At 57.1% G+C, this 22,085-nt stretch overlaps 1 protein-coding gene across 1 annotated transcript in view; it reads left to right on the top strand.

The window, feature by feature from the left end:
- Positions 1–22,085, top strand: part of AJAP1 (adherens junctions associated protein 1) — a 41,749-nt gene that overhangs the window by 9,182 nt on the left and 10,482 nt on the right. Inside the window, exon 2 of the mRNA XM_032201534.1 lies at positions 9,853–10,454. Within this exon, the coding sequence (XP_032057425.1) occupies positions 9,853–10,454 (602 nt within the window). The remainder of the gene's footprint in view (positions 1–9,852; positions 10,455–22,085) is intronic.

Here is a 22,085-nt window from a genome sequence, read left to right as displayed (position 1 = left end):
AAGCAGGGAATGACCTCATTCTTCATCTATGGCTGGGGGGAAAATGCACATTCCCATGTGAAGCTGATGGACCCGTCCTGGCAGCTCTGGGGGCTGGAGGAGCATGGCCCTGGGGCATGGGGGGCTCTGGGCTCTCGCGCTCCTCCCCGTGCCGGGGTCTGGTCCGGTGGGCCGGGCCCGCAGCTGAACTCTGCTGTCCTTATTTATTCTTCACAACATTAGGGATAATCTCTAAGCCGCCGGGTTTACTGCTCTCGTACACGTGTCGCCATCCCTTCCTTTTGGCAGCACCATTTTGTAACTGAGGAGCGGTGACGTGGGGCCACGTGGGCCAGCCCAGTGCTGGGCACCCCAGCACCAAGCTGGGGCTAAGGGGAGAAGTCCTGCCCTTGGGTTACCCAAGGCTGGATCTGGACACGGGAGTACAAGCAGTGTGAGATGGGAAGGCACAATAAAGAAGAGCTAATTTCCTTGGTTTTATGGATTTGTATTTTTCCTGAAGAATCAGGCTTGAGCCTGTGACTCTTCTACAGGATTTTGGGTGGGTTTGGAGGTGGCATTGGGAGAAACTTTCCAGCAGGTTGTGTCTGAGCTGGAGCTCTTGCCTCTGCCTGATAGCCAGCGCTGGTGCAAAATCCTGGGGGGAGAGTGAAATAAATGGGAGACAGGTGCAGGTTTTAGCTTGAAAGGCAGCTCTCACAGCACCCCTTTGTCCAGGCGGGACAGACGGCGAGTGTTACTGCAGACAGTTTGATGAAATGCCCTACTGTCCGGCCCCGCCGCGCTAAATGCGCGCAGTGTTTGAGGCAGCGTTGGCAGAGGCGCTGGCAGAGTTTGCGGGTTGCAGATCCCGGGCGCTGCCTGTGCCAGTTTGTTCCCTCGTTGCTGTACGTGCACCTTCCAAGGGCCGGCAGCAGCCAGGGACCTTTCCCTGTGCTTTATCTGCTGGGCTGGACGCTCCCCGGCACCTGAGCTGCTGCTGCATCCACACCTGCGGAGCGGGTACCAAGGGATGCTGAAGCAGGCGAGGTCGTGCGCAGCTCGCCTCCAGGCTCTGCTTCTCCTGGCTTCACGCAAGCCTGCTCCTTGCTGCTGTAGCAGCACACACGGGGCAGTGCCAGGTCCTGCTGGGGTTAGGTCTCAGTGCCCATGACCTCAGCACCGATGCTCCGAGCTGCTCGGAGCAGAGCAGCTCCTTGGGGGGCTCCGTGGGAGCCCCTCTCCTGGCCTCGTGGTGTTTGCCAGCTGAAGCCGTGGCCTCTGCCTCTCGCCAGGGCCGGCAGCCTGCGTGTCGGTTGTTTTCTGTCAGCTGGCAGGATGCTTGTCAGAGCAGCAGCAGGTGAATAGCGGAGCTCAGGTTTTACACGGAAACTTGCTGAAGACGTTTCTCTGCCTGAAGGCACATGCTGGCTTCCCGGGCTTCTCCCCCGCCCGCCCCCAGTGCTTTTCAAATCCTATCTGAAATAATCCCACACGGCCGGGTAGAACAGCCTATAACAGCTGCTGTGTCCTTGTCAGAGCCAGTCAGGCTCTGCCGGGGATCTTTGGTGGTGTTTGCTACCCCCGTGCCAGCCCTGCTGGGGGCTCCCCGTGCCGGCTGCGCTCCTGCCCCCCAGTGCTGGGTACAGGGCACCCTGCATCTTGTCAGCATGCATCGAAATGTTTGAAAATGGGGGTTGAAACCCACGCAGGCCTGGGTTTGGGGCATGCTGCTGTTCCCCTGCATGGTTGGGTGCCTGAGGCTCCCCTGGGTGTCCTGGCACCGCCGGGGGCATGCAGCCTTTGCCCTGCACACACATCGCTCCTTGGGGGCACGCACACCCAAGCACCAGGGCTGCTCCTTCTCCAGTCCTGCCCCGTTTCCAGCAGGCACGTGCTGTCTGCCTGGCTGCGAGAGCCTGGCGGTGGGAATTCGGTGTGCTTCACCCCCTGCTAATTTTCTTCTGTAATAAATCCCCTCTCTTCCATCGCATGAAGTGTTGTCAGTTTAATTACTTGTGGGGAGAGGGGAGAGGGAAGGAACTTAGGAATTGTTTTAAATGCCACTTTTATTAGTATGTAATCCTGAAGCTCAGTTCTGTAATATGAATAGGTAGTGATGTGGCACGTTTAATTTACCTAGGTGCTACTGTATGTCAGCTCCCGTGCCTTAATTCCCAGGCCCAGCTTTAAAGACCTTGGCAGCTATGTTTTCCTAAATTTGTAATTAACTTGGAGGGATTTGGGGCTCCAGACAACGCGTTCCCAGCTCGGCCAGGCTGGGCAGGGCTGGGTTCACAGCGATGTCCAGGCTTTGCCCAGGAGCGCAGCGGGGCAGGGGGCTGCTCCTGTTGGTGCTGGGTGCAGGCACTCAGTGGAGCCCTGATGGTGCTGAGCCCACACGTGTCTTGCCATCTGCCCACGCATGGGAATTTGCTGCTTTCCTCCCCCCAGCCCATCCGAGGGGCTGTTCAGCCCCAGAGTGCAATGGCACTCCTCTATTTCCATGGCAATGGCTTGGAGCCGTAGCTCCCCGACAAAGGACAGTCGGCGCGCTGCAGGGAGCATCGCGCACAGAGCCAGGGATGTCCCCCTCCGAGATAAAGCAGCATTGTTTCCACGTAAAACCAGGGACTTCTAAACATTCCTGTAATGTGTGGGGACCTGAACACCCATGTGGGATGCAGAGCTGTGCTGGCAAAGACTCCTCCTGGAGCCAGGCACCCGGGTCCGTGTCGCGAGGGTGCTGCACCTTGCCTGGGACGAGCCAGCATCACCCTGTCACATCTCCTGCTCATCCTCCCGGCGGTCGTGGGAATATTTTTGTCTCTGTAGTGCTTGCTGTTTGGAGATGTAAAATGCTCAGTTCGTAAATCATCAAAACAAGGACATAACCTTGATTCCCTGTGCAACACCAATACATTACCTAACATGAGGCATGAAATGGAAGAATGGTTCCATTTGTATAATTCTGCATTAAAAATCAGCCTATTCTGCATTTACGGCTGCCTGTGAAGTGTCTCCACAGTCATGGGAGAAAGGGGCCGTTTTTGGAGAGAAAACAAGTACCTTATGAAAGGGATGCAAATCAGCACCTCTGCCTTGCTGCCCTATAGATTCACACTTGAGTGAGTCTTTTGAGGCTTCAGTGAAATGGGTTATTTGCAAATGGCTTGCAAGCTGCTGACAATTTGTATTTTGCAATTTGTCAAAGCCACTCTGTGGCCCTGATCCTAGTTAATTGCTTTGACAGATGACCAAATTCAGGGATTTCCAGGCGTGCAGCACGTAGCCTGGGTTTGCAGCTGCTGGATTAACCTATCTCCCACCCCGCGGGACCAGCAGTGCAGGTGTCCCTGTCCCCGGAGGGTCAGTGGGACCAGGATGTCCCCAGCATGCCCGGGAGCTGCAGACCCGCAGAGGGGTTTTGTCCCTGTGTGGCTGTGCCCTTGCTGCAGGACCCAAGGATGTCAGGTGGCACCTGAAGAGAAAGGGCAAGGGAATGGATACAGCCTAAAAACATTTCGCCTTGGAGCAGTACGAGATGTTTTCCCTTCCCATCGTGTTCCTCCTCCTGTTCACCAGCCGTGCTGGCTCTCCCTGCCTTCCCCTCCCACACCGTGATTGGCACCAGGAGCTGGCAGCGGCTGATTTCTGAAGCAGCCTCCCCGCAGCGCTGGGCTTCAGGGGCTTTGGGACAGCACAACCACAGCCCCCACCCTGTGCCCCAATGGCAGCTTCTTGGGAAAGACCCGGCTGTCACCAGGGGCAGTGCTGACACCCCACAGCCAGCAGGAATGAGAAATGGCAAGGTCAAGGTGGCACCAAGCTATAGGGGTGCCCGGGCACCCTGTCCCCCAGGCCTGAGGCAGTGCACCCCATCACATCGCTGGGCCTCGTGCTGCTGCAGCCCTCTCTGCCCTTGGGGTGCTCGTGCCAGGCTGTCTCTGCAGATAGAAATACAAAATAACGTGCACAGAGGGCACAGAAAGGAGGGGTTACTCTGGTTATCCTGCCTGCTCTCATCTTCCTTTATGTGCCTTGCTTTTCACACACATTGCTGTCCAAACTCCAAATCGTGTTTGCAGACTGCTGTGCTGCTGCGTACAGCTTCGTCATCCAGAAAGCAGCACCTCACCCCTCCCTGCACTGTACTGGTTTGGAAACATCAAAGTAATTAATGCTCGGCACCCATATGGGCTGGGCACATGTAAAGGTGTTCTGAGAGCCTCGGCCTCTGCACGCCAGCAGTCCCTGGGGAGAGGTGTCCCTGCGGGTCTCTGAGCAGCAGCAGTTTGGCTTTCACAGCTGGGAAGGGGCTCGAGGGGAGTTTGGGACCGGGTCTGCCAGCCCCCTATTTCAGGTGTTTGTGAGGGAGGCCTGGGAACAGAGGTGGCAATGGCAGGACAGAGAGGTGCTGGGCTTGAGGTTCGTCCACACTCTGGGAATACGAATGAGCAAAGCACTTCTCTTGCGTGTGCTCAATTCACAAAATGCTCAGCACTTCTGGCTGTAAATGAAGCTTCAGAAGGGGCTGGGGACAGCCTTGGCGTGCCCCACGGGCAGGAGCTGATGGGAAGAGCCCCAGGAGGAGGCTCCCCAGCGTCCCCGGCACAACGTTCCCAGCACGAGGGCGCAGCGAGATCAGAGCCCCGTGCCCCGTCGAATTAATCTGCCTCTGAAGTGCCAGCTCCCCTGCCCTTCAAAGCAAATGGCTGCATCTGAGAGGATTTACAAAGGGATTTTCGTGCTGGGGAGAAAGCATCACGCAGGGCAGGCAGTAGGGCTGTAAGGAATGCTCTCAGCACCTTGCGCGCCGGTAGCGCCATCACCTTGAAAACGGAGCCAAACTCTGCTCCCAAGGTGCTCAGCAAAGTCGTTGGAGGTTAAAGAGAGAAAATCCCCACAAGCACGGGATTTGGGCTCTTCTGCCAGGCTGGGCTGGGAGACAGCCAGCCGGGAAGGAACAAACTTCCCTGGTGGGGGCAGGAGCCCAGGTGCCCCAAAACGTCCCCAAACCTGGCACCAGCCCCAGGTCCAAAAGCAGAGCGGTGAGGCTCGTCTGGATGCTCTGGGTGATGCCTGGGCTGCAGTGCTTGGGGCTGGGGTCTGCAATGTGGGAGTGAGGCTGTCCTGAGCTCAGCTCAAAGTGCAGAACCTGCTGGTTTCTCCCCCTCGTTGCTGTGCCCCCAGCTGAGGGATTTAATCTCAGTGTTTGTTGTTGGCGTCTGAGTTGTCCCTTTCTAAAAGAGCAGGGGAAAAGGGAAGGAAAACAAATGACTAAATATTTGTGTGTTTTTCTTTCTGCCAGGAAATTAAGCTCTGGCTAACGGTCCCATTTCACTTGCTCTGGAGAACCTGTCCTCTGGGCTGCTGGGGCGGTGCGGGGCTGATTTGGGGGCTGTGGGGGAGAATCGCCCTTCTGGAAACGGGGATGCTGCATGGAGAGGAGCGTGCCGGGATGAAATCCTGCGTGTCCCAGAGGGGCTCGCACCCCCTTGCCCCTCCAAGCTTGTGGGTGGTCGTCTGCTGGGCACGATGCTCAGGAGAAACCGGCACCTCGCCTCCTTCTGCTCATCCCAGTGCCATCAATGCCCTGGGGATGAGGGCTCAGAAAGCCCCCGTGCTTTCCCATGTGCCCATGGAGCCCACCTCCCCCAGGACCCCCCCACCACACCTCCTGCGCTGCCGAGCTGCAAGGAAACCTAATTAAAATCCGCATAACAGGCATGTAATCGTTGGAGTGTTTAACCCAAGTTTTGCCTCCGACGTACCGACACCAGTAATTTCACAACTAATTACAAAGCACGGGAACGCCTGCCTCCTTCTCCCCTTCTCTTCCTGAAGCTGCGGGGCCCCCAGCGGGTCTGCGGGGGCAGAGCTCGGCTGGGTGCTGCGGTGGTGGTCAATGGTCCCCGCAGGCCCCGCGTGCAATCACTGTAATTATCGGAGCGGTTTCATTGAATTCAGTCAGCCGCTCCTGTACTCGCCGTTAAGCGCGTGTAAATATTTGTAGGAGTTTCTCTTACTGCGTGAAAATACGGCCTGCTCACCATCCATTAAGCCACGGGAGCGGATTTGTGGTGCAGGGAAACAAAGGCTCCCGGGCGAGGAGGCAAAGAAGGGATTCTGTGGTTTCAAATCTCTCCGCTGCTCTTTTCTTTGCCGAACTGCCTTGCCAAGTTTTGTTGAACTTTCCCTGGAGTTTGAAGGACGTTTCAGGATAACGCTCTCATTCACCTCCAAGAAGGGAAAGGAGAAAATCGCCCACGCTTTTCCCTACTTTCTTTGCAATGAGGAAAATCGTAGAGGGTGAGGGAGGGGGTTGTGGATAGTCAAAGCCCCGGGCTCCCGAGGATGCGGTGAGCGGTGTAAGGGACCCCGCCGGTCCCTGTGCAGGTCGTGGTGCCGCAGCCGTCAGCACACATAGCAGTCAGTTCCTGCGGGTGCTGCGAGCAGTTATTGTTCCTCTGCCCTCTGCTTTCCGCCTGGCGAGATGCAGGGCGTGCAGTCGGAGGAGGATTTGTGCCATTTGATGCATCAGCAAAGATCGTAAGTCCTCCGAGGGCCGTGCCTCGGAATAGCTGCGCCAGCAGCGAGTTGCTCTCAGCCGCCTGCGACCAGCAGCGACTTTCTGCTCGCGGCTCCTGAGAGCCAAGCGGGGGCTTACACCCGGCTTGGGGTGGGTGAGCACAGGGGATCCCTGGGGGCAGCATCCTGGGAGCATCGGGCTCCTGCAGGATCACCCAGGCTTTGGACACCCCGTTACCAGGGCCAGACAGGACTCTGAGGTGGATGTGTCCCCGGGCTGCCCCATGGGACACTTCTGTCACCTTCAGCGCTGGCAGGAGGCTGGGTTGGGGCTGGGGGATATGGGGGGAGCGAGCTGCAGCCCCCAGCCTGGTCGGGGGACGGGGGCTGCTCCCACTGGAGCCATGGGACCACTCGCTGCCGCATCCCCAGCGCCGCTCTGCGCACACCGCGCTGCGTTGCCTGGACGACGCCGACTCCCACTCGCTGCTGTTTGTGCTGAAGGACACTTTCTCTCCTCCGTCGTTGCAAAGCCCTCAGAAGATCGCGTGCCACACACGATTGCTGTGAGCTGACCGGATTGGCAGCCCCCCCCCAGGAGCCATGCCTGGGGCCGTGCCAGCCGGCAGGCAGCCGAGGCCATGGCTGGCATCGCCCCAAGGGCTGCGGCAGGCAGGTGACCCCACCACCCTTGGGGTGCTGCCGGGGACAGCCTCATGCTGCCCCAAAGGAGCCCTGGATGTCCCTGCCCATCACCAGAGGCTTGGGGGCCAGACCAAGCCTGGGGAGCGATGCCAGGAGCGAGGGACACCCCCGCCTTTGGGCATCACCTGGTGGCATCGTGCTTGGGTGTGGGGTTTCTGCGTGACCCACTCAGAGGCAGAGGCCGTGTGCTGCATCTTCCCTGCGTCCTCCCCACGCTGCAGGGAGCAGCCCCGGGGTGCTCGGGCACAGCCCGCGCTGGAGCCAAGCCCCACGAGCTGAGGGCTGGCCAGAGCCAGCCGTGGTGCCGCGGAGTGCTGGGGCTGTGCCACCGCTGCTGCGACTTGAGAATGTCATGAGCAAGCAGGAGGAAATGGGATGAGGGGAAAAATCTGCTTTCCTCTGGGAGCTGCCAATCCCAAGTACTGAGGACCGGTATTTTGTCTTTGAGAAGCTAAAAGACAACAGCTGGGATTCAGCGACAACCGAGTTTGGGCTGGTTTCATTTTCCTTCTCCTCATTCAGTGGCTATTAATAAAAGTGCATCATTTGCACTGCTTTCTCCTGGAGGAGCAGCCCGGCAGCGGAGAGGTTTTGGTGTGTGCATGTGCGCGCATGGGTGCTGTGGGCGCGCTGCTCGGGGTGCGCCTGGTGCTGGGGAGGTGCCTGGCACCCCTCCTTCCTCACAAGGAGAAATTTCGCTTCAGGAGCTAGGCGGAGGCTGAAATTGAGCCTGGCTGGGGTGGCAGCAGGGCTGTGAATATTGCTAAGGTGATCCCACGTGTGATGCTCTCTCAGGAAGCCCGACCTCCTGGCTGCTCACCGGCTTTGCCCGCGGAGCTGCCGGCGCGCAGCACGTGGGGACGTTCTTTGTGCCCAAATCCGATTACTTCTGCCCCGTGGGTTAGCGTGTGGCTTGACTCCCAAAATCTCACCGGGGACAGGGCCACGGAGCTAGCTCAGGGTGAGAACCCCCACGCAGAACCCAAGGCAGAGGCAGTTTCAGCAGGAGCAAAGAGATCTCGGTGCCCCCAGCGCAGCCGTGCCTGGGGGGATGGTGCTGCCTGGGTGGGGCGCTGCACCCGGCCCAGCTGGCCTCTAAAAAAACGCACCAACAATGTATTTTGTGTGCCTTTTTTTTTAACATCTTGAAATTTTTCCTCCCCCAGCCTGAACTATTTTGGTTTATGTTGTTTGTTGCTGGCTCTTCCCTTTCTCCTTCTGCGCTCTCTCCGTGCATCGCCTTTTTCCTCCCCAAAATAAATGCTGTTATGCTCTGAAAAAATAGCCAATTAGGAAGAAAAAAGAAAAATGCTTTGAGCAGAAAAAGACTGCGCCTCAGAGTATCCAGGTCATCTCCACTGGCTTCATTTGCTCACGCACGGAGGGAGTATACAATTCTTCTGTCAACCAGATGCACATTTTGTAGTGCTATCAATGACTTTACGGGGTACAGTGCTGTGGAGGATTAGTCTATTTAGCCATATAAAGCTCTCATTAACTCCTGCTGAGTTCGACAAAAGTCTTTCTTGTGCAAAAGCCGAATAAAACAGAGTAAAGATTTTTGGGCTTTGGCCTATTAGTTTATTTTATTTTCTGAAAAAGCAAAAAGCCCTGCATATCTCAGGCGTTTTCCTTCCGTGAAACACTGCGCTTCACGTGAAATAGCATCACAGGGGAAGGCACGAGCTAGAGCAGCGCTTCTCACGGTAAGATATAACCGAGAAGGAAAGAGAGGTTTGACATGAAATAATGGTGGCACTTTACATCAAAGCAAAATTTAAAATAATTAACCTGCTGACAGTTCAGCGCGATTTCCAGCGATTCCGTTTATCCACGAGGAGCGCAGCGAAGCGGGCTGCCTGTCGTTCCCTGCCGCGCCGGGGGCTTCGCCAGGGGAAGGAGCAGCGCGGGCGCATCCCGCCCGGCAGGCGCACACCCAGCCCTCCCCGCGCCCGGGGAATCGCTGCTCCTTTTGAGTCACGGCGACCTGATTAATAAGAAGTGGGTTACACACGCAGAAGCGAGCGTTCGTGCGCTCTCCCTCACTAACTCATTGACTGGTTAGCACCGCCGCCGCCTGCCGTGGGCTCGCACGAGGCGAGATCGCATCCGGCGCTCGGTGCCGGCGCGGCGCGGCTGCTGCTCGTGCCAGTGGGTTCCTGAGCTCTGTGCAATCAAATGCAGGCTGCGGTGCACACACATATCCTCCACCTCCTCCCGCCTCACCTGAGCCTCTTGCGCACCTCAAACCCCTGAAATGAGGGGCGGAAACGTCCCCTGGGCCAGCTCGATGGCTGCTCAGCGTCGGGGATGGAAGGACGTCCATCCATGGCTGCTCTCCCTGCTGCGGCTGTGCCTTTTGCGTAGCTCTTGGGATCTGAGCCATCCCGCTTTGGCAGTGAGAAGGGGAGCGGGTGACTGGGGCATCCCGCATTGCTGTTGGGAGAGCGCTGCCTGGAGCACGAGGGGGTGGCAGTGTCCCCTCGCAGTGCTGATGGGACTGGGAAGTGTCACCAGGTTGGACATGGCTGGGCTGCAGGGTTTCGCTCCCCACCTTGGGAAGGGGGTTGCGGAAAGCCATCTGTTGTGCCCGCCGTGCTCTTCCTCTCTCTAACACGCTCCACTGTCTGTCCGCAGGTCAGGTTGCCCGCTAGGAAGCCATGCTTGGATGTTGATAGCCATGTTCCACCTCGCCATGGACCTCGCCAGCTGTGAGCCCGTCGGGGTCCGGCTCTCGCCGCGGCCGGCGCACCGGCACAGACTGCCCCGTGGCGCGCTGTGGGGCATGGGCGGCACCGAGGAGCCGCGGCGCCCCGTCCCCCCCTGGCCCTGCGCCCCCCGCTCCCGCCGGCCACCCCCCGTTCCCCTTCCCCGCGCCAGGAGGCAGCTGCGGGGCCGCGGCTTCGCCCCCCGGGACGGGCGGCCCACGGCGCTGCCCGAGGTCATCGTTTGGGGCCCCACGGGCGAGGAGGACTCCCTGGAGAGCAGCACGCTGCCCGGCGCCTTCACCACCACCACCGCCGCCACCACCACCGCCGCCACTACCACCACCACCGCTGCCACCACCGCTGCCGCCACCACTGCTGCCGCCGCGCCGCCCCCCAGCAGCCCGGCTCCCACGCCCGGTGGCGAGGTGCCCCGAGGCAGCCCCGGCCGCCCCAGCACCGCTGAGCCAGCCGCCGGCCACAGCAGCGGAGGCAAGGACGCCCGCCCGCCCCGTGGCCTGGGAGACACCTCAGGTACTGTCCGGGGACCGAGCAGAGCACCCGCTGTTCCATGGGGAGGGGTGTGCCGTGCTGTGCCATGGTGCCGGGGGATGCCTGACCACGGAGAGGGATCAACAGTGTTCTCTGGCCGATTGGGGTGGTTTTTCTGGCCAGTTGGGGTGGTTTGTCCATCTGTCCTGGCTCCTCTGCATGTGCCAGAGGCTTGGGGTGCATCATGGCTTGGGTGCTGCGCTCTGCTCTGGATCCATCCTGAAACAGCCCTGGGTAGTGGGGGCAATACTGGGGTCTGGATGCAGTGCTGAGCAGCACGACCGAGCCCTGGTGCATGGCAAAGTCTCACAGGGGATGGCAGATCCAGAGCCAGGCACGGGGGTGTCGTGGCACGGGCTGCCACTGCGGAAACGCTGCCCGACTCCGAGATGAGCGATTTCAAATGAGCGCTCGGGAAACAAATGGAAGCTCTGATTCATCACTTTTATCTGAGACATTTTCTAGCAGCTTGCTGTATTCTTCCTATTATCAGTACACATCCACAAACCATCTTCCGTAATCAAATTTAGTGCAGCACTCAGTTACTGTAATGCGTTCCACCAGCACTATTTGCTGCATGGACATGGATGAGGAAGCAGGTTCCCATTTATTTCAAATTATATTTGTTATTACCAGTATTAAACTGTGGGATACTGTTGTACAGTTTACAGAATATATTCACTGTGCATTGACCGCTTTTAGCCCACGGTGATTTTCTAGTCAAAACGAAAAGGAATTTTACGATCTAATCGTAATCCTGATGAATTTATCTAGCACGCCCTGCTTGGGAGAAAGGGGAAAACCAACCAGAATGTTGTTCCTAATCTGAAGTTATTTGTGGTGGTGAAAAATCGCCCAACCCACACGCATCTTTTTGCTAATAAATGAATAAATAAGTAGAGATAGAATCAGCTGGATGAATTAGCTGTGGAACATCGATAATTCCCAGCACAAACCGCTGGCAGCCTGAGGTCCCTGGCGGGATGCTGAGCCTCACGGCCCCGTGCTGCGGCATCGCCCGGCCCCGATTGCAGCCTCCAGCACGGCCCCGATGAGTGGGGAGCTCCCTGGGGGCTCCCACTGCCGCTCTGAGCTCCCATCGGGGCTTTTCCAGGATCAGAGCTTTTGTTAATGATCTTTCCCCTGAGTGGTGGATACAATAAACTCCTTTCCCGGGCTAAGGGACCTTCTTATCTCAGCCTATCCGCCCTAAATTGAAAAGTGCCTGAGCTCCGAATTTGCTTTTGTTGCCATTATCCGTGCTAAGCACCCAGTGAGGTCTTGGAGGTGAGCACAGAGCCCTTTCTTGCTGTACATCAAATCCCAGCGAGGAAGCTGCTTCGTCAGAGCGAGCAGCCCTGGTGAGCTCCTCGGGGGGAAAACTCCATCACCAGGCACCAAGGCTCAGGATGAGGAAGAAACTCTTGTGCTGCGGCTGCATGTGAGAAGACGACCAAAAGCTCCACCAGGACTGCTGCTGGGGCAGGCAGGACACCAAGGAAAAAGGCATTTAACCTCTTAAAGCCTGTACTGCTGCCAGCTACCACCCCGTGGCCAGCCTGGCTGCAGGGTGGTGGCTCCTGCCAGGATCCCGCTGCTCCATGCTTCCCTTTGAGCACGAAATGGCAGGAGGGAGCAGCAGGAGGTTGGGAGCAGCATGTCGGCAGAACCAGGGTCCCACCTGGCCCTTCACCGTGGCAGGGAAGTGGCCAGCAGCACCCCGAAGCACTGGCCACGTTGCTGGCGGCGCGCACGTGGAAGCCCATGCGTCGTGCGAGCCCTGCTCCTCTCCGTTACATAAGCTCTAGCGGCTGGAAGTGTTTGTTCTCTGCCTGGAAAAACATATGGCTACAAATTAGGATTAGGTAACTTGTTTGTACTCTTGATGTGCCTCAGTGAACATCACAAATCGCCGTCCTGCAGCCCAGAGCAGTGGCACCACCGGCGGTACGGGAAGGCAAGGTGCGGAGGCACCGCGCTCGGAGGCTGTGGGGCTTCAGCCTCCCCCAGGCCAGCACCTTCAGAGGGGCTCCCACCAGCTCCCAGCCCACCAGCAGCACCCTCGCTGCTGTCCTGTGTGGTTTCGTATGCAGTCGGAGCGGATCAGCTGCCGTGGCACTGGTGGAAGCACTGCCTTTCCCCCTGCTGCCCTCCCTGCGCGCACCCACAGGGAGCCGCCGCGCTTTGGGGGACAAAAGCTTTCTCCTTCCCTTGGTGTGGGATGACGGCTGAGGATGGGGACGTGAGTCAACAAAGTGACTGGGAAGGGAATGTTAATTCTCTCCAGAAATGATTTTAGATGGTAGGAGAAGCCATTCCTCACATGGGCACAGCCATCGCTGTGCCTTCCATCCACCCTGTGCGTGGCCAGGAGGCCCAGAGCCCTGCTGGCAGGGCCGACGAGGGCAGGGGACCTGGTGGGGACCTGGGGGGGGCCTTGTGGGGGCCTGGTGGGGACCTGCACGCTCGGCTCCCATCACAGCACCGCTTCCCACACTTCAGCAAACGTAGTGGCATTTGGTTAGGCAAGCAATTACAGCAATCCTGCTCAGGTTTTCCTCTCGCCCCACTCCTTCTTGGTTAAGAAGAGAGAAAAAAATAATAAGAAACAATCTTTATGTGACTCACCGGCAGAAAAACAAGCCTAAAAATTTCAGTGGAATAGCGAAAATCCTGCTTAGGAGGAGAAAAGATAGACAAGTGATTGCTGCTGATGTCCAAAAAAGAAAAAAAGGAGGTAAAGCGCGGCTCTGTTTGTGGTGGGTGTTATCGTGCAAGATTTTTTTGCTTTTTTTTGTAGCAAGTAAACTGAAAATCAGGTGTGTTTATCCCTGTGCCACCTATGTCTGCTCAGCGCCTGGCAAGAGTGCTGATGGCAGTCAGATGGGGACTCAATATGTTCACCCATGCGTAGTTTATGCTTATGGTTTTCAAAAATGCGCTTCCTTTTTCGGGGGCTGTCATATTCATTTTACGATGGAGCATGTAAGGAGCGAAATAATTAAAATTCCATCGTGCTGCGGGAGGCAAAGGTTGTAACAGAGCTTTTGTCGCCGCGGCAGCGCGGTGCTGTCTGCGGGCTGCTGGCCTCCGCAGGAGCGAGGATCTGCTCTTCCTACTGGCTCAGCCAAAAAAAGAAAAGGAAAAGCGTGAATCAGGGGCTGTCAAAGTTTAAGCATGAATTGCGCTCGCGGAGTTGTCTGAGGCCTTCCTTTCGGTATTATTAGAATAAAGCCATCTTTAATTAAACCTTTAAGTGCTTTATAAGGCAGGAGGCTTTATGTGCCGTCTGCTGCTCTTAATGGCTGTTTGATGGCCGGTGCGCCGTGAATTTGGCACCGTGCGCTGCACGCGGCGTGCTCCTAACCGAGCTGGTGTTGGTGCCAGTGGGCACCCCCTGGGGCATGGCCGGGGTCGTGGGGTGGCGTGGGGCTGCGTGGGCATCCAGAGCACCGGCAGCGGTGCTGAGCTGGCATCTGCCCCCAGCACCCCCTCCCTGCACGCTGCTGGGAGCGCAGCGTGGATAAATGATGGCGCGGAGACGGGTGCCTCCCTGCCGGGAGGTGACCCTGCCTTCAAACAGAGGGGACGGGAGAGGGGGCGCTGGATGCGACAAGATAGCGCGTGCGAAAGGCTTCAAAGGAATTAATTAAAGATAAAATGCGTTTAAAAGAAAACCCTGGGCGGCCGGGGGGGAGCTGCTGCTTTGATCCGCCCGCAAAGGCGTCGGGAGCCGCCGCGGGCTCGGCCCTGCAGGGGCAGCGATGGAGGGGCTGGGGTGGGGGGCGTTCGCTGAGCGAGCACCTGCAGCTGGTGTGCCGGTGTCCCCTGGTCCTGGCCCTGCCCCACCGTGTCACTGGCACCCCAGGTGGTGGGCTCCTGCCCGGAGAGGTGCCCACAGGCAGAGGGGGCTGTTTGTGTGACCCCCACATCTCGCCATGCAGAAGAGGAGCCCGAGGCAGCACAGAACGGCTGAATATTGATCAGTTTGGGCTTGGTCTCTTTGGAGGCATCGCTCCCAAAGCTGTCTCACGGCCATGGTAGGGGGCTCTGGCCAGGCTGCACGGGTTGGGCAAGGCAGGGACCTCAGCGCAGCCCCCACCCGTGCCGCCTGGCACTCCCACAAGCTCCATCTGTTTGTCTGTGTGCAGTTAATGAGGTACGGCTGAGCAGGCATGGGCTGACAGGCCTCAGGACAGAGCTGCAGAGCCAGCACAGGCTGGGATGTGCTGGGGGGGGGCTGCATCCCTTCCCCTCTCCTGGCCTTGCATTTGGGGCCGGGGACTGGCAAGGATGGGCTTCTCCTCCCTTCCCGTCCTGAGGACTGGATGGGAAACCCATCAATTCCGCAGGATTATCAAGCTTTCAACTGAAATCTCTCCTCTAAACCTAAAATAGCTTCTATTGAGCTGGAGGCAATGCGCGTTTTGTCGGGCAGCCCGACCACCACGCCTGCAGGAGGACTCATTGGGGCCGGTGCCCAGCGGCAGGGCCGGGCAGTGCCATGGAAAGAGAAAAATGAGGAAAATCCATCTCTTCCCCTGTTACCGCAGAGGCACGGTCAATGTGTGTCCCACCCAGCAGCGAGTGCAGGGCCACCGTGTCCCCACCAGCCTGGGGTCTGTGTCCCCTCGCTGGCACAGCCGGGGGCCCACGGTGCCGCACCGAGGGGCACCGGTGAGGCACAAGAGTCGGGGCTGGTGCTTGTCCTGCGAGGTTTCCTAAGGAGGCTTCTTAAGGCCGGGCATCAGCTGCACAACAGCATGGTTTTCCTTAAGGGTGGAGGACCTGAAAAAAAAAAAAAGCTGAGCCTTCTCTGACGAGGGAGCAGGGGCTGCTGTTTTCCCCGGGATTAGCAGATGTTGGGCGTGCTTGTGTGCCTTCCCCCACGTGTGGCTAAATGAGCCAGAAATGCTCCTCTCCTGCTCTCAGAAATATTTATTGCTTAGTGATACTGGCTGTAACACCTGAGCAGATAAGTCCCCGTGCCTTTAGCGTAAGCCTCCAGGATCTTCTTTCTTGGCACGGGCATTTCCGAGCAGCAGCAGGATGTTCTGCTCCTTTCCACGGTCCCACTCAAAATGCCAGGAGGTCTCCAGGAGCTGTAGCTTTTGGTTGCTGAAGAGCCGCGCTTTAACTCGGGGATTATTGGTGCTCCCTCGGCGGGGTTTTGGAGCTGATGGGGGTGGCTTTGCAGCCCTGGCCCTGGAGGCTCCCCGGCAGGGCTGGGGGCACAGCGCAGCATCCCCAGGCTCTGCTCTGCTCTGCGAGAGGCTGAGGTGTCAGCAGGAGCCGAGCCAAGGACGTTTCCCAGCACACCGGGTCAGCCCTCTCGTTTATTGGAGATTATTTTTCTTAAAAGCTATTAAGCAGCACCGTGGGTAGAATTATGGCAAAATCACGCTGATCCCCCCTGGGAAAAGGCTATTTGTGGCTGCCATTGCTACGGAACGGTCACGCCACTCTCCCCATTGAATTTTTCTATCCAAAGGCATTTTTACAGGCTAGATGAGACTTCTGGGGATCAGGAGCAGCATGCGTCTTGGGAGCATTAATGCTGCAGCCCTATTACTTCTGTCACTGAGGTGAGAAGGACAAAGCCAGCAGCTCGGCGGGGCTGATCTGGGGCACATCCCCGCGTGGCACGCTGTGGTGTGTGCTTTCAGGGGGCTGGGGGAGCCGTCATGCCTCTAAAACCAAGCCAGTTCTCCCCAAACTCTCCGTGACGGTCACGAGGGCTGGATAGCGGAGCCATAAAGTTTCTCAGAAGTGGAATAAGGGACCAGGCGTTAACCTGGGCTGTTGTGGAGCCCTGGGGACTTGGAGGCAGGGCCGCACAGCGGGCAGGGATGCTGGGGGGGTGCGTGGAGGTGACCCCGGGCACGTGATGAGTGGTTTTGCCTGGCCCACTGCTATCCCCAGGGGTCTGGTGCCCAAACCTTGGCCACCCTGGAGCGGGGACCACGTGCCTGCTGCCTCCCTTCTGCCGTGGCGTGGCTGCAGGCTCCGGCTTCTGGCCAGACTCAGCCTGCTAGGACTCAGGCGAGGAACCAGGCCAAGCACCATCGATAGTTTCCAGGCCAACGGCGAGAAATCCTCTGCTTTCTTGGTTATTTAAGGCAGCGGGTTCCAGGCTGCTGGTCAGGCTGGAGGATGCAGCGTGACCGGCTGCCTGATGTGCTTCTGCTCCGAGCTGAATGCGGGCAGAGCAGCAGCAGGGCAATGACACGGGCTTTCTGGCTTCTGCACGGGTTTTGATGCTTTCACGGTAACTTGCTGTGGAAATGACTTAGGAGGTTATTTTGGCTGGGGAATAATTCCCGCAGGCACCAACTCCGACTGCATTTTCATCGTTTCCCTCTTTTTAAGTTCTTCGGCTGCTCTCCTGAGCCGGTTCCTTTTTGCTGCCTGTTTCTGATGGCCTCTCCCTGACCGGAGGTGATGCTCTGATTGATGAATGAGAGGCAGCAGGGCCTGACCTCGTGTGTCTAATTGCGGGCTGCAATCAAGCTCTTCCCTCCCCAGCTCACCTTGTGCCATTCACGCCGTGCCCTGCGCCCACCTCCGGCAGCCCCTCGGTGCCCCCCGCTCCTCCCTTGCTCCCCCTGTGCCGGCAGAGCCCGGGGGCTCCTCAGGGCTCCTGCCCCCAGCCAGCATCTCACCAAGAGTCACCCACGAGTTGCTGGGGGAGAGCAGGGGCTCAGGGTCGTAATTAGGGTTAGGGTGGGGGAGAAGGAGCAAGCGGCGGAGTTCGGGGAGGCAATCAGCGGGCGTGTGTGCAGGAAGGCACTTAGGTGCTTAATTGCAGCTCTCCTGGCTGAGATGGAGCAGGTAGTCGGAGCAGCTGTTGTTTTTCTGCCGCCAACGGTAACTCAAGATTATACGCTGCAAAACAAAATGAAGCTGTTTCCTCTTTTTTTAATTTCATGCAGCTTAGAGGCCTTGATGAGGGTCTTCAAAGAGCTGCGGCTCGTAGCTGTTTTTATTGGGAAAATGAAAAATATGGTCTCCCTAACCAGTGTTGTTGAAATAAAGGCCTTGGGGGATAGAGGTTCTCTTTGTTTTTAATTAAGAGCTTATATCTCCTGTTCGCTGCCATTGCACACTCCTGCAGTAGCGACACATTAGTCTCGAATGGATTTTCTCGTGGAATTAATTCTGTTGATGCAGAGCTGTCCAGGAGCTGTTTCAAAAGGTGGACAGAAAGGCCAAAATTCAGCACTTTCATCTTGGTAGCAAATATATGGTCTTTAACATACAAAAAAAAAAAAAAAAATGTCCTAGCAACACTTTAGCAGCAAAAAGTGTCCAAGCATTTGCCTGCTTTGAGAAGATTGGTTTTTTTTTCCCCTTGATTTTGGGAACTCAAAATCCCATTTTCCAGTTTGATGCATGCCTCCTGTCCTGCGTCTGAACAGGCGAGTCCCTCGGCTGCTGCCTGTGTGGGTGCCAGAGGTGGGTTTCCATAAGTTTGTGTGTCCTGTTCTCCAAAATGAGGAACCTAACACTGAGATGTCTCCTGAAGAGATTTCTCTGGTGCCAGATCTGAGCATCTGGGGCTGGGGCAGCTCCGTGGTGGGGCAGCCCTAGCTGTGAGTCGGGCAGCGGGCTGGGCTGGGACCTGGAAATGCCAGCCTGGTGCTTCATGGGGGGAGCAGTCCCAGGTGAGAGCAGTGCTCAGCAGGACGGTGTGCGAATGGAAAATCCCAGCCATATTTCAGCATTTCCAAGGGTTCAAAGAGCGCCTTTGAAGAGCTTTCCCTCCTGGCATGCGACACATTAAATTCTGCTGCACTAGCAGAAGCACGGGGGTTTGGACACACTTTCAATTCCATTAAATACTTCTCCTGTAATTACCCTCGAGTTAAATGGTCACTGCGTCAAATTTACTAGTAAAAGCCTTGTAACAGTGAAGTGCTTGCAGTCCCCGTGCCGGGAGGAGGTCTCTGCTCCGTGCAGCTGCAGCTGGCTGCACCCGAGCGGCGACGCCGTGCCGGGACCCAGCAATAACCTGGCTGCTGCTCCGGGTATCAGCGTGGCATTAAATGACCACCTGCTTCTGTAATGAGGTGGTGGCAGCCCTGTGTGGTTTAAAATGTTTTCAGCCTTACTTTTGCCAGGAAAAGGGGACTTCAGCGGGGCTGAGCTGGGTGCTGGCAGCACCCACCCAAAGCTCACCTCCGTGCGCTGGGACCCCGCGGTCACCAGATGCTCCGTGAATGTGCCAAAAGTTTACGCTCCCCTAGGAAAAACCTCCTTGCGGGGGGAGCAGCAGGGGGGGAGCAGCAGGTTTGCCTGGCTTTCCTCAGGAAAATTTGTTTTTTTCTCTCATTTTTTATTGGTTGTAAAGGAGGAAGTAACAGAAAAACCCTAAAAAAATGGGAGGATTTTTAGTAAGAAATTAAAAAAAAATAAAAAATCTGAGCAAATCAGCATGCAAATGTATTTTGTGTTGAAACAAAGTGTGGAAGTGTGATGGTGAAGGAGGAGACAGTTTTCCATTGAGAAGAAGCAGCCTCAGCAGGCTCTGGACGTGGGATACATGTCCTTGCGCACACGGGTGCTGGCCCTGGGACATGCCCGGCCCTGGACAAAGCTCTCCAAGCCCAAAGCCCCTGTTGGGGATGTCCCTGGGCATTTCTAGGCACTCAGAGGAAGGAAGCAGAGCAGTGCATGAGGAGCAAAGGGTGGCACATGCAGCAGCATCCTGCTGTCCCCCACTGCTGCTGGGGTTTTGCCCGCAGAGATGCGAAGTGACGGGTTTGGCTGAAGGACCCAGGGAGTGAAGGTCCCTGTGTAAAGAAGTCAGGATGATTTTCCTCCAGAAGACAAAGCAGAGCAAGGGGAGAGCGAGGCAGCTCGTGGCTCCTGGCTGTGCAAATCCTCACTGACGTGGGGAAGGATTCTGCCTTGCTGCTGCTTCCCGTGGGATCAGCAGCAGCAGCCAGAGCCACGCCACAGGGGGAGCAAATAAATCTGCCCCCGCCTGGTGTTGCTGCTTCCAGCTCGGTCCCACCGCTGCCCCGGCAGCTCGGGGCTTTAGGGGCCCAGTCCTTGAGCTGAGTTATGCACTCAGGGCTGTGCACATCACAGGCTGCCTGCGCTGAAGGCGGAAGGGTAATTTTGCTTTATGAGCTATCGATTTTATTCTCCAGGTCCCTTTCCTCCAGACGGGTCGGGTTCCTACGGCTGTATTTAAAATAATGCTCTGCTCTTCGTAGCCTTCTCTCTCTGTCATCTTGCCGCACTCCCTCAGGTGCTGTCCCTTACGGGATGTTCCCGCATCCCAGAACGCCCCATCCGTTAACACCTTATCTTGCAGATTGGATAGTCCTGATCGATTTTGCTTTGTGCAGTTCTATATATTTCCTTGAAGGCCCGGAGGAAAGGATTTGATATATTTGCTAAGTAAGAACAGAGACAAATTAGTCCTTATTCTAGTGGGTATCGCTGTAGGGCTTCCCAAGAAATCATCTCAGTTACCTGTCAGGTCCCGTCCCCAGCCTCTAGCTCTGCTGTGGTTAACGCTCTTGGGAAAAACATTTCCCATCCCCTTGAAATCCTCCTAGACTTGGGTGCAGAATTAATATGCAATGCAAAGGAACCATACTAGTACATATGGCAACTTATGTATGTGCCGGAGTCTAAAATTATCCAGCTCTTCTTAAAATCCATGTGTCCTGCTCAGAAGAGATGCCATCCTTCCCAGAGCTCTGCCACCTGCAATCTGTTCTGCCTGCGTGTTTCGGGTTATGTAAGCGGAGCTTTAATTGCATCGTGGGCTCTCCCGCGCCCCTGCCGCCTCTTCCTCGGCTCCCGTCTCTGCGAAGGTCTGCTTTCCGAAGCTGCTTGTTTTCAAAGGAATCGGGCACTGGGCTGGCTTGACTTTATTTTTAGAGCCTTTCCTTTTATCTTTCCCGGCGGTGTCCCACTGGGAGCTGCTCCAAGACCGCTGCGAGCGGTGCGGCTGGCGGTTGTGCCGCCGCTGCCGGGCTCGCTGCTGCTCCTGACCTCGGCACGCGCGGGACACTGGCACGGCACAGCACAGGGCAGGCTGGCTGCGGGAGGCACGGCTGCCCTGTGCCCCTCAAGACACCTCTCCCATCTGGGGAGCAGCGGGATGCTCAGCCGGGATGCTCTGGCCGCATGGTGGGTGCGCGCCCTCCGCTCCGCACGCCCCTCGCTTTTGTTTCGGCAGCTGCCGCTGCCAAGTGTTCTCCAGAGGAACCTTGTCACAGTTTGTTTGAACCAATTGAAGTGTAATTGGGAGTAAATGAAGGAAATGGGTCATTTGCAAAATAGGTGCTTGAGTTGAGGGAGAAAAATAACCCTGACTCATCCCTCCTGCTCCGGCTCCGCCGGGACGCTGGCAGGCAGCCACCCGCTGCGTCCCCAGGGAGGGAGCGCAGAGCAGCTCGTGGGGCAGGGGGCAGAGGAAGACCCCAAAGGACGTGTTTTTCCCAATATTCTGCCTCTCCCTGCGTTTTGATGAGCCACTGCCGGGGGTTCTGCCTGCTCGGGGGAGTGAATCAGCTAGGATTTCTGCTTGTTGCTCAGGCTCCTCTCCCAAACTCCCCCACGTCGCATCCTCTGGCAAAGCAGAGTGAGCACCAGAAGATGCTGCGTGCGTCTCCTTCCAGAAACACTTCTGTTTTATTTGGAGGGATTTTTATTGTTTTGTTCTTGTTTTTACTGTTCTTTACACTAGCAACTCTTAGCTCATGACTAAAATCCTGGCATCTGGTGTTTCTGCCACTGACAAGACAGAGGCAAGGAGGAGAGCCAACCCCTGAGGAGTGCCAAAGGTGCCCCCCAAACCCTGGTGCCACAGCTGTGAGGGAAATGACATGGGCACAAGAAGCCCAGGGCATCGCTGTGCTGGTGAACCCCTCTGTCTGAAGGATGCCCTTCTGTCCCCCTTCAGGCCTGTCTCCCAGTCAGGGGCATGGGTGATTCTGTCCATCGCACCCTCACTTTGTATTGAGCATCATCAGACGACGGCAGCCAGAACAGGTTAAGGTGCAGGAGCCACCACGTTACGTCTGTCTGCAGGACCTGACCTCATTGCCAACTGCAACAACACAGCTATCACAAGGAAAAAGCCACGGATTGATTTATAATGTGCCGATCCACCCTCCTCTGGACTTTTTTCCACTTATAATTTCATTGCTGTGTCATGGGAGCACAGAGGAGTGCCCAGTGCGTTGGAATAACTGCACCTGACCATGGGACCAGTGCATCCCTGGCATCCTGAACCCCTGGGGACAAAGCCCCTCTGTGCTTGCCAAAGGGGAATGACTACGGGGCAGCAGGAGCAGGGTGCCCGGGTGCCTTGTATGAATGTAGCGAGGGGCAGGCTGGGCCTGCGTGGGTTCAGGCCAGCTGGAAGGCAGCTGGGGTGGATCGGGGGCCTTATTTGAAGCCCCAGAGGCTCCTGTGCTGGGTTTGGCCTTTGGCAGCTGGCTTGCAGGCTGGAGGGAGGACTCAGGGCTGCAGCTTGCAGTCCATGTTAGATGCACTAACACGAGTCCTAGGGCAGGAAGACAACGCTTCCCTCCCATCTGGACCCAGGAGCCTCTTCCATGCTGGGCTGCAGCAGTGGATAGGTTTCCT

Source organism: Aythya fuligula, chromosome 21 (assembly GCF_009819795.1).
Source record: "Aythya fuligula isolate bAytFul2 chromosome 21, bAytFul2.pri, whole genome shotgun sequence".
Taxonomy (NCBI): Eukaryota; Metazoa; Chordata; class Aves; order Anseriformes; family Anatidae; genus Aythya; species Aythya fuligula.
This window is presented reverse-complemented; position numbering and strand designations above follow the sequence as displayed.